Raw genomic sequence first — 12,087 nt, forward strand, 5'->3', positions numbered from 1 at the left:
GAGACAAGCAGAATGGTTTCCTCATGCATCTCAATTCCGTACATCAAGTTTACTCTGCCAGCCGAAGTGGAGGGAGTGCTCCCCTTTCTGGATGTCCTGATTAAAAGAATGGCAGACAGCACATTGGGCCACAGCATGTACTGTAAGAAGACGCACACTGACCTTTGCTTACATGCAAACAGCTGCCACCATCCCGCACAGAAGAACGCCGTCTTCAAAAGATTGGTTCACACGTTCCATACCCTGTCTGACAATGAGAGCCTTAACTCAGATCTTGAACATCTGAGGCTGGTTTTCCAGAAAAATGGCTACACAGAGAAGCAAATTCAGAGAGCTCTACATCCTGCACCAACTATACGACCATAGGAAACAGAAGAGGAACCTCAGCATGATGGGAGCATAGCATTTACTCCATTCTGTGGCACTTTATCGGGAGAGATAGGTTGATTTCTTCAAAAGCATCAATTGAAGACTGTCTTCCACCCATCAATTAAGACACAGGCACTGCTTGGTAATGTCAAGGAAGATCTAGGACTACGGAAATCCAGAGTCTACTAGATTCCCTGGGAATGTGGCATGACTTACATTGGTCAAACGGTTCATACTATCAAAGATTCTTGCCAAGAACATGAACGGCACACCAGGCTGCAGCAGCCTAACAAGTCGGTGGTTGCTGAACATCACCTCTCGAAATTGCACAGGAAGAATTACAACCAACCATGGTTCTGACACAGACTTCCAAATTCTGGGAATGCGTCATTGAAGAAGCTATTGAGATTCGAGTACAGGAACAACTGATCAATCAAGATAGCGGTTACACCCTTAATAATGCCTGGGAACCTGTTTTGAATCTGATAAAAAGGGTGCTGAACACTCCATGCCTGGGTTTAGACCTCATCTGGAATACCTGGAGGGGGAGAGGAGATAAAAGCCTGACATCAGTGTCTCGGCGATCAGTTTGTCAGCGCATCTGATGATGACAATGTGGTCGCTTTCCGAAATATTGTGCCGGTCGGACAGTAACACTCAGCTGTTCACCCGTGAATTCTTCTGTCAACATTGCAACTGTAATGCTATTGTGTTTTTTATGTCTCAGAACAATTTATGCTGAAAATGAATTAGCTCATTATGACTATCCTTTCCCACCTCCGTCCCCATCAAGTACAAAAACGCAGTGCACACTATTGTCTAAATTGGTCCTCCAACCTAAGCAATTACACCTATAGTTGAGATGGTATAAGAAGGTAGGGATCTTCTTACACCGTCTCAACTGTAGGTGTCATTGCTTAGGCTCATTGTTGCAAGCTTTCAGCTGCGAGCGCTAACGGCTACATACAAAAACAGTAGCTGTCTACAGAGTAATGAAAACACTTAGGTCATTGCCATGGAGTTATTTACAAAATGGTGTTACATTATTGGTTGAGATAGGCCGGTGAAGCTGCTGTGGCCAGCCTACTACAACTGCAAGAGATCAACTTATGCCAACTCATCTAGAAGTGACAATATTTGTATTTCACGAGGAGAAGTTGTAGTGTTTGAAGATAAAAGAAATGTTTCCAATTGGTATGACCCTCTAGGTCTCCAAGCAATGGTACATTTTCTTCTAATATCAAATATGCTTCACATCCTGGATAACTTTCAGAAATTTGGAACAAAAGTTAAAATATTGTTGTAAATTGCTGACTATTATTATTATTGTTATCATTATTATTATTATTATTTATTATAAACATGGCTTAAAACTTACTTTGATTTGCAGTATCTCACACGTTTTGGCCTTTATGTGATGGTCCCCTGTCGGGTTTGAATTCCATCTTTCTAAATTTTCCTGAAGATCGAGCCAATTGGAGAAGGACACGTTACATGGTGCATTGTGTCATCGTGCATTAAGATCTTTAGCCCACTTCCTCAATGTCACATTGCAGTCCTGCTCATTCTCCATCTCTTGGGCAAGGACACCTTCCTGGGTGCGTTTTCCACCAAGCCCTATTGAATGTCACTTTCTGCACCGGTGATGACCATGGCCTTCTTAGCACATATCCAGCATGGTAGCCAGTTCGTTGTGATAGGGCCACCATGTACCCTGTTTATTGTAACCCCCAGACAACACAGGGATTGCTCTGCTTATGCCTGCACCGTTAACTCCCCACATATGCCATGGAGTAGATGCCCATCGCTCTGGGGCATTGGGACTCCCGGCAAAGGCCATCCTGCCAGGTGGCCCTTGCTAAGGTTGGGTGATGCCTGTGGGGAGGGCCCCTGGTCGGAGTGGGTGGCATCACGGTGGATGACACGCCATGAAGCGTAGTACGTCATTTCTGGCTGGTAGTCTGCCGCCAGCAGTCTGTAAGTAAGCGGGCAAAGTCTAACTTCAGTACTAAGAAATATAAACCCAAATCGTCACCTCCGTGGCCACAGTATGAGAGGAACGCCAGGCTAAGGATGGCAGTGAAGCTTATTCACCCCCGGTACCTTGTAAGTATGAGAGCTGATGGGGACTCCTTTGTCTTGATGAAGCCTCAGTTTTTTTGTGGAGCATTTGGAGGACAAGTTTGGGGAGGTGGAGGGCTTGTCAAAAATGCACTCTGGGTCAGTCTTGACAAAAACAGCATCCTCTGCCCAGTCGTGGGCATTACTTGCTTGTGACAAGTTGGGGATGTTTCTGTTATCATCATGCCCCTTAAGAGCTTAAATATGGTCCAGGGTATTATATTCCACAGGGACCTTCTTTTGCAGTCTGAAAACAAACTGTGCGCCAATTTAGAGCAGCGAGGTGTTCATTTCGTCCCGCACATCCATCGAGGTCCAAGAGATGGTCAGACTGCCACCGGTGCCTTCTTCTTACCTTCATCTTCATTACTCGAGAATGTCAAGGTGATGGTCTACAGCTGTGCCTTCAAGCCATATCCCTCCCCCAAAGCAATGCTTTAAGTGCTGGAAGTTCTGCCATATGTCTTTCCACTGTACTTCCAGTGCCACTTGCCAAGATTGTGGATGTCCATCACATCCCAATACTCCATGTGCCCCACCTCCCACCTGTGCCAGCTGCAGAGAGCAGCATTCACTGTCTCATCAGACTACAGGATTTTACAGAAAGAGAGGAAAATCATGGAATATAAGACTCTGGGCCAACTGACCTACACTGAGGCTAAGAGAAAATTTGGGTGCCTACATCCTGTGACTATGACCTCCTTTTACGCAGCCGCTACAAGAAAAGTTGTTGCCCCATCAGCTCCTCACATTCCTGTCGCCTCTCAGAATCAGAAGACTACACCTGCCCCGTTGATGGTGGGGCACTTCCTTCCCTGTTGCTCCCGCACCACCTACCTCGGGAACAACCCCCCCTCCCCCCCCCCCCCCCCCCCCCCCCACATAACACTGGGAATATCAGTCCCCACAATTGAGCTGGAGAAGTGTAAGTCTTCTTCAGCTCCTCTCGCTACGAGGGGGTCCTTCGGGCCATTCCCTTCCCGGGTTTTTGAGAGTGGGAAAGGTGACACCTACCAGTGGCTGAAGAGCCCAAAAGCAGCTAGTCGTAGGGCTTCACGCATGTCCTCATTCCCGGAGACTGAATCAGTGAAGTCCTCCCAGCCAGGGAAACCCAAGGAGCAGTGAGAGAAAGCCAAAAAGAAGGTCCCCAAGACCCAGAGAATTGCAGTGACTTCCACACCACCACTACCTTCAAGCTCTGTGTCTGCAGATGAGGTGGATATTCTTGCGTCCGCTGAGGATTTAGATCTCGCTGGACCCTCAGACACAATGGATATAGACTGCTCAGGCAAAAAGCTGGTGGGAGCAGGTGACCCTGAGGTGTAAACTGCATCATTGAATGTTCCATGCCTTCCCAGTCTCACGATGACGTCATCTTCCAGTGGAATTGCGGCGGATTTTTTCCACCGCCTGGCTGAGCTAAGGCAACTGTTAGCTTTACATCTGCTTTCTGCATTGCGCTTCAGCAAACCTGGTTCTTGTCAATGGACACCCCTGTCCTCCACCGCTATAAGGGATACTACAGGAATCATAGCGACTATAATCTAGTGTCAGGTGGAGTTTGCGTTTATGTCCTTAACTCAGTCTGTAGTGAAACTGTGCCCCTTCAAACCCCTCTGATGCTGTGCCTGTCAGAATAAGGACGGCACAGGAACTAACTGTCTGCAATATATATCTTTCTCCAGATGGTACAGTATGCCTGAATGTATTAACTGCACTTATTGATCAACCCCCTAAACCTTTCCTACTTTTGGGAGATTTTAATGCCCATGACCACTTGTGGGGTGGCACCATACTAACACTCCGAGGCAGAGATGTCGAAACTTTACGACCTCGGTCCGACCTCTGCCTTTTAAATTCTGGGCCACCACACATTTCATTGTGGCTGATGGTAATTAATTAGCCTTTGATTTATCAGTCTGCAGCCCAGGATTTCTCCCATCTACCCACTGGAGAGCACATGACAACCTGTGTGGTAGTGACCACTTCCCCATCTTCCTGTCACTGCCCCGGCATCAGGCCCACAGACACCTGCCCAGATGGGCTTTAAACAAGGCGGACTGGGAAACTTTCACCTCTGCTGTCACTGTTGAATCTCCTCCACCTGGTAACATCGATGTGATGGTTGAGCAGGTGAATACAACAACCGCTTTTGTGACAGAAAACACGATCCCTAGCTCTTTAGGGTGCACCCAGTGAAAGGCAGTCCCTTGGTGGTTGACGGAAGTCACTGAAGCAATTAAGGAGAGTCGGCAAGCTCTACAGTGGCATAAGCAGCACCGTTCCCTGGAGCACCTCTTAGCCTTTAAACGGCTCTGTGCCCATGTTTGGCAACTTATCAAACAACGGAAGCAGGAGTGTTGGGGAGATATGTCTCGACCACTGGGTGCCATATGTCACCTTCCTAAGTCTGGGCAAAGATCAAACGTGTTTTTGGGTACCAGATACACCAACAGATGTTCCCGATGTTAACATAAATGGCGTGTTGTCTACCAACGCAAATGCGATTGCCGAGCACTTTGCTGAGCACTATGCTCGAGCCTCCGCGTCAGAAAATTAACCCCCAGCCTTTTGCACTCTCGAACGGTGGCTTGAAGGGAAAGTTCTCTTGTTCACTACATGCCAACTTGAAAAGGGCTGTTTATGGACTATGTGACCCACCAACTACTCTGAGGGATGTACGCCGAATCGCCATTGAGGAGTGGGACAATCTGGACCAACAGTGCCTTGATGAACTTGTGGATAGTATGCCATAAAAAATACAGGCATGCATCAGTGCAAGAGGATGTGCCGCTAGATATTAGAGGTACCAGTGTGTACAGCTTTCTGGACCACCACCTCTGAAGATCTCGCTATATGGTGGTACAAGATGCAGTGTGTGGTTTTCATAAGTAATAAAAAGGGTGAAAGTGATGTTTATATTGATCTCCGTTCCAATTTTCTGTACAGGTTCCAGAACTCTCAGAACTGAGGTGATGCAAAACTTTTTTTGATGTGCGTATTTTATAATATATAGTGTGCCATAACAAACATTGAATAATCTGCAGGTGATAGAAGCTACCTCGGCAGCTGAAGATGGCTCAAGTGGATCCACATTGTCAGACAGCCGAACACTTATGAGCACAGATAGCAGCGGTGACGCCACATTGATGGATAGCAGCATTGAGGAAAGCACACCATCAGCACCCATAACACAACAGCAATCCAGTTCTTATTATGTTAAAACTATGCTAGCTGATGCTATGGGTGAGGAGGAAAACAGAACATCACTTGTTACTCGTGACCAGTCCCCTATATCATCAGAAAGGTAGGGCACCTGAAATCTTTGTTAGTTTAATTCTGTCTTCAATATTTATTTTACCAATTACCTGATATGTTTAGTTTGTGAGTGTGTGAGTTTAGAATGCATGATGTAACTCAGTGTTTTTTAATGAAAATTCATATACTGGCTTTTTTATTTCTTAGAAAATTTATAAGAAGAGGAGTAAAATACAGTTATTATTAAGGAAACATGCTATAGCCAAACCAGACTCACATTTCAACTAAGATATGAGGAAATGAAGGATTTTAAAATTATGAAAATGATAATGGGGTGATGTTGAGGTGGATGTACTTGTTGGTGTAGATCATTACTGTCATATACCTCCATTATGATGACAGGTTGATGTATTCAAGACCACAGTTAGGAGTGTTGGGAGCGGCTGACCGAAGGAAGTGTTAATCTGCCTGTTTTTGATGTGTGACATTCTGCTGTATGCCCAGCTGAGACAGGTGTTTCAAGCTGCTTACACTGGCAACAGCATGGGCACCACATTCCACCACAAGTCAGACCATTCACATATGTATTAACACATAACCTCAAAGCCATACGTCTGCATTGTTTATACTGTGCCTGTGCACAAGACATAGGATTTCTGATTCTGTGGCTCTTACATTGCTGGAACAATTGTACTCTCACATTTGTGTAAGCACATCTTCACGTTCAGTTTCAATGGTTGCTTTTTCTGCTCAAGTGCCTTCTGCTTATATCAACAGCTCACACAAAACATTCTTACACTATTGCTGACATTACCAATAGCACCAGTGGTGGATATGAATGGGGGGAGGGGGGGTGCACAGGGCGGCCACCCCCCTCTCTCACCTTTGTAGGGCCGCCCATATTGCCACCCGTGCCGCCCCCGCCAGTCAGCCCACACGATGTTCATTCACTTCTTCTGTCAGTCGACTTGACTGAATTGAGTTATCAAGTAGTTGTAGTTTCCTGTGTAGCAAGCACGTCCACGTTATCGTATTTTATTCGCTTCTGTCTGGCCCATAGGTAGCTTGTGATCTCGATACGTTATTCCATTTGGCATTTGTTAAAGAAAAGTCATGAATATTGTACTGTTTTCTTGTACAGAGAACCTTCAATATGTAGCATTATAAATACGGAGTATTCAACGAATAGGAAGCTAGTTTACACTCAGCAGAAATAATAAGATTGAAGAATGAATAAGTAAAAAGTCCAAGTTGTAGCAAGTGCGAGTGTGAAGATTAGTCCAGAATGAGAGTGACCAGTTGATTGTGAAGTATTAATAATAGTAGTTCATAGTAATTTGCCAGTAAAAATATTGTTACAAGACTCATAACAATATTTTTACTAATAACATAACAATAGTTTCCATTCCTAACTCGTAATAAGAGTTAGGTACAGGAAACTATTGATACATAAGTTAGCTCAAGATATCTTTAGCTCCCACTCCTTGAGGTTTTCCTGTATCTGGCACTGAACAGCAGTCACTTAATAATTATGATTGACAGTACCTAAGCCATTCTGTGACACTTGAAGAAAAATAATGTAATGTTCTGTTTAATATAGTCCAATCTTCAGGTTCGTCTGTCCAGTCTTTTTCCAATACATTGTAGCCTTCACTATGATGATATGGTGTAATATTTTCCTTGTCTTGTGGACAAAAGAGCTTCTCTGAGTTTTCATACAGAGCATCAACTTTGTAGTAATGTATAATTCACTTTTTCAAAAACTTGACTGATTTCAAATAATTTCTTATTAAAATAGTCAACCACATGATAAGTTATGGACCTGACCAGCCTGGCATAACATTTCTTTCAATTTTACACTTACTGAATTTCTATTTGCTTTCTAGAGCCACTAAAAATTTTGTCTTGTTCCCATTCAAGTAGCACTTTGTAAAATCTCACATTACTGTCCAGAATAGGCATGACGTAGATGACCTATTGTACACTGTATTGCCTCAACCAGATTGGAAATTGGACAACAGTTATACATCTGAATTTGGCATATTTCTTTTGCCTCTAAGAAATTGTTACCATGCCTTTTGTTGTGGCCTTTTGTCTGTCTGTAGGCATTTGGGCTTAATCACATTCTCAACATAATCGTGAGAATGCTTCTTAACCATCACATTGGCATTCACATTTCTCAGTGGGTAAATTCTTATAAATTTAAATATCAGTTCCATCATTACCATGGTTTGATTCCATTTAGAACATGGAAGAAGTCTAAACAGACTAATGTAAATTATCTAATTGTTTCAGTATCGTGCGGTGCATCAAGCACACTTATTGGATAGCCTATACATTAAATTTTTTGGCCATTAACCCAAGGCTTAAAAAATGTCAAATCCCTTACGACATATTAGCAAATATACAAAAATTTCTGCAAACCCAAATGTGTGTGATACAATTTTTTTTGCGGTCTTCATACTGGTTTGATGCTGCTCGCTACACTAGTCTATCTTGTGCAGGCCTCTTGAAGCCTTCTATATTCCACAAGAATCAGAACCAAATCTAATCTGGCATGTATATTTTACTTTGGGACACTATGGAACAAAGAAATGTATACAGAAACTAAACACCTTCTGTTATTTCACAAATGTGTGTAGGAAAATTCACAAAATTTTCAAAACATGTACTATTTGTTTGTTAAAAGGCAAATCCTGAGAATCCGATTATTCTCTTTAAACTTAAAGAAATTGTAGCAACAGACATAGGTGGACAGTACCCTAGAGGCAGAGGCGGTGTCAAGTATGTACTCACTCTGTATGACCTTTTCTCAAAATATTCGAAACTGTATACCATAAAATGCACAATAGCCAACACAATCATTAAACGGGTAAGAAGAGATTATATACCTAGCATTCGCCAACCTGTCGCCATCCTCTCAGACAGTTATAAGTGGAGGTAGATTTTGGAAAATAATGACATCAAAATTGTCCTTATCTCAGGATTTAGCCCTCAGTCGAATCAATGTGAAAGGGTCTTCAGGAAAGTAAACTGTTTTATGTGATCTTACATGTCAGGAAATCATTTCAAGCGGGTGAACTATTTGTCTCTTTTCGAGGGAGTTTACAATAATTTGCCAGTATATGACTCTATACCTAAAGAAATTATGTTAGATGTAAAGGAAAGGAAAGACTTTTGTGATCCCCTTCGGAAGATTCCTGGACAACTGGAATCCTATGACAACAAGATACGAGATGTATTGATTACTCTAGCAAATAATGCCAGCATCAGAAAACATGAATTGGACGAAACTATAAAACAAACTCAGAAATTTACAATACGTGTGCAGCTACTTTTGAATATTCACCCAAAATCTTGTCCATTGAAGCGACGTAACAGTAACTGGGCACGCCTTTGTGAAAGTCCATACATAACTGCTTGCATTCCACAAGCTGGTTTGTATTTTTTACAGAATCCTAAACAAATAAAATAGTTGGATTATATCATCATAGAGATTCACATCAGTTTCATATAAAAGCATAAACAAAGTCATTAAAGAGACATGCAGGTAAGTGAATCACAAACCACAAATGTAAAGCACAACACCGTGTCTACAGCTAACAAATATACAAAATTGTCTAAGATATTTTATTTCAGGTCAGCAGCTAAAAAGAAAGAAGGGACGCTGAAGAAGAAAACTTTATTATGATTTAAATGATGTCCTTATGTTAAACGATTTATTTAATTTATTATGCTGCATAATGAAGGTTATGCCACTCACTCAGGAATTTACAGTGTAACAGTTATGACAGAAGACTGAGCACAAACAGAAATCATACCTATAAATGAACTACGTTTCGAAACACAGAATGAAACCACATACTTTCAGAATATAATGTAAAATGTCAAAGGAAGCAGACAAGTGATGTAGAAGTACAAAATCATTACACAAAATTGGAAAACAGATTAGGGTCCACAGATACATCAAGTATTGTATCTTGTATCCCAATTTAGAGTAATTTTACTTAAACTGTAGTATTTGATTCACAGATATGTGCATGAGCTCCCGTGTTGGGTGTGTGGCTTTTGCTGTGCCTAATCTTTCCTTTCAGGCTTCACTAGTAATTAAAAAAAAAGGAGAAATTATATGGTGACATAAAAGAAACATAGAATTTCTGCATAAACAAATACATAGTAGAATGTTTAGAATGATAAAAAACAATTAACAAAATTGTATAAATAATGATGGGAATGTTTTATGATACCATAAACTGTGATAAATTTGAACATTGAAGTTCAATGTAGTGTACAGTGAAACATGTGCAGGGGTATGGCAAGTTGCAAAAGTAAATATAAACGAGTGAATACTATGGATGTGAAAAGTAGTGTGGGAATTGGAGGGTGAAATGTTCTCAGTAACGCGATGACAACTCACCTGCCTAGTACAACGTTGAAAAAAAAAAAAAGTAGTCGCAGAAATTGTATCACTCTGCGAAAAAAGGAGCAATGAAGGGGAAAAAAAACGTTGTATGGAAAGCATGGAATGAATATGGATTATGAGAAAAGACACTCTTAACAGTGATGTCAAATAAACAGTTAATTTCAGAAACACTAACCTTGGAACGATCTTAAGTGTGTCTGGACACTTAGCAAACACTGCACATGATGATCAATCCACAAAGATATTAAAAATCATTAAATTAATGTCATTATATATATTGCAAGTATATTGTGTGTGTTTATTGTACTATATGTTTTATATTTACCTTGCTATTTCTGTGTTACAATGTGTAACTTCCTCTTCTATTGATGATCTTGATGCATCAAGCCAAACGTTGAACCACTTGTGACAAAATATGAAAGGGTTGCATACTGTACTGTGGAAAGACTGGCATACAGCAAGCTACTGTGCATATCAGAGACTGTTGAAGTATGAACTTTGCGTGATGTTGGCTGTGACATATTCTGCTCACAATGAGACTAAAGTAATGCACTAGGAAGCACAGTGATAGAATTTAAATTTGATTATTGTGTAAAAATGTAAAAAAAACTGATATATGTGTGTTTTTTGGAGAATATTGTAAACAAACCTTAGAAGTCATCATCATCATTGTCATCTGTATGTATGTAATGTAATGTAATGTATGTATGTATCTGGTGAACTATGAAGCACCAGATGGAATGTATCTGGTACACTACCAGGCACCAGATGGAATGTATCTAGTACACTACCACTGGCCCATAATTTATGGGAATTGGATGACACCTCAGGAAACATACCAAGGACTTGTACAGTCCACGCCCTACAGCACTGCTGCTGAATTGTTACCAAGTCTGCAGAACAATAGACTAATTAAGCAGGTGGTCATTATGTTTTGGCTCATCAGTATATAGTTTTAGTCATGAATAGAGCAGGTCATGTGGAATGTGAGTTTGTAAAATAAGGACTGGAAATTTAGTAAGCTCATGTATCAATCTGTGGCATGATAAATATTTGCTTCATGAACATTTTAATAGTTTGATTTTATTTTCCTGAACTGATCTGACTGCAGTGTTTGAGTTTAAGACCTCTTAACCCTCATTTCAAAGTTGAGTACATCACTCTGTTACACTGTATTACTTTGGATCTTGGCTCATAGCTAATGACCTTTGCATCTTTATAAAATATAATTCATATCATCATTTTCAGCAGATCTGATCTTGTGAAGGTAGAGTCAGAGCAGACAAGTGGCCATACATCTGGAGATGAACTTGAAACCACAACTTCATCTGATATAGAAATTATTTCTAGGTGAGTAAACTTTATCAAAAGTATTTACATAATATATCAAAATTAGAGAAGAAAAGTTGCTACTCACCATACAGCAGAGATGCTGAGTCGCGATAGGCACAACAGAAAGCTTTTGGCCATTAAGCTCTTTGTCAGCAATACACACACACACACACACACACACAAACACACATACACATACTCACACACACACACACACACACACACACACACACACACACTATGGTTTCAGTTGTCAGAGACTGCAGACGTGTATGCAAGTTGCATTTGCATGAGTGTGTGTGTACTTATGTCTGTCGCTGACAAAGGCCTTAATGGCCGAAAGCCACAATTGTGTGAATCTTTTGTTGTGCCTATCTCAACTGAGCATATCTGCTATATATGGTGAGTAGTAACTTTCCTTCTCTAATATTCTTACGTTCCATCCTGGATTTTCCATTGTATTCAGAGAATATATCTTATTTATAAACAAAGTAAAGACCTATAGTGAGTGAGCTTGCTTAAGAAGTCTGTAGTGAATCCAAAAGGCATATTTGATATCTGTGGAATCTCTTTTAGCTGAAAAC

At 41.2% G+C, this 12,087-nt stretch overlaps 1 protein-coding gene across 4 annotated transcripts in view; it reads left to right on the forward strand.

Annotated features, from left to right (window-relative positions):
- Positions 1-12,087, forward strand: part of LOC126354519 (TATA element modulatory factor) — a 136,899-nt gene that overhangs the window by 34,858 nt on the left and 89,954 nt on the right. For 2 of the 4 annotated variants that reach the window (XM_050004240.1, XM_050004241.1), the window contains exons 5-6: positions 5,538-5,797; positions 11,423-11,521. In XM_050004240.1, coding sequence (XP_049860197.1) covers positions 5,538-5,797; positions 11,423-11,521 — 359 coding nt within the window. Of the gene's footprint in view, positions 1-5,537; positions 5,798-11,419; positions 11,522-12,087 lie in introns of all 4 variants that reach the window. The other 2 variants (XM_050004239.1, XM_050004238.1) reach the window with 1 other exon arrangement.

The sequence above is a fragment of the Schistocerca gregaria genome, chromosome 3, assembly GCF_023897955.1.
Source record: "Schistocerca gregaria isolate iqSchGreg1 chromosome 3, iqSchGreg1.2, whole genome shotgun sequence".
Lineage (NCBI taxonomy): Eukaryota > Metazoa > Arthropoda > Insecta > Orthoptera > Acrididae > Schistocerca > Schistocerca gregaria.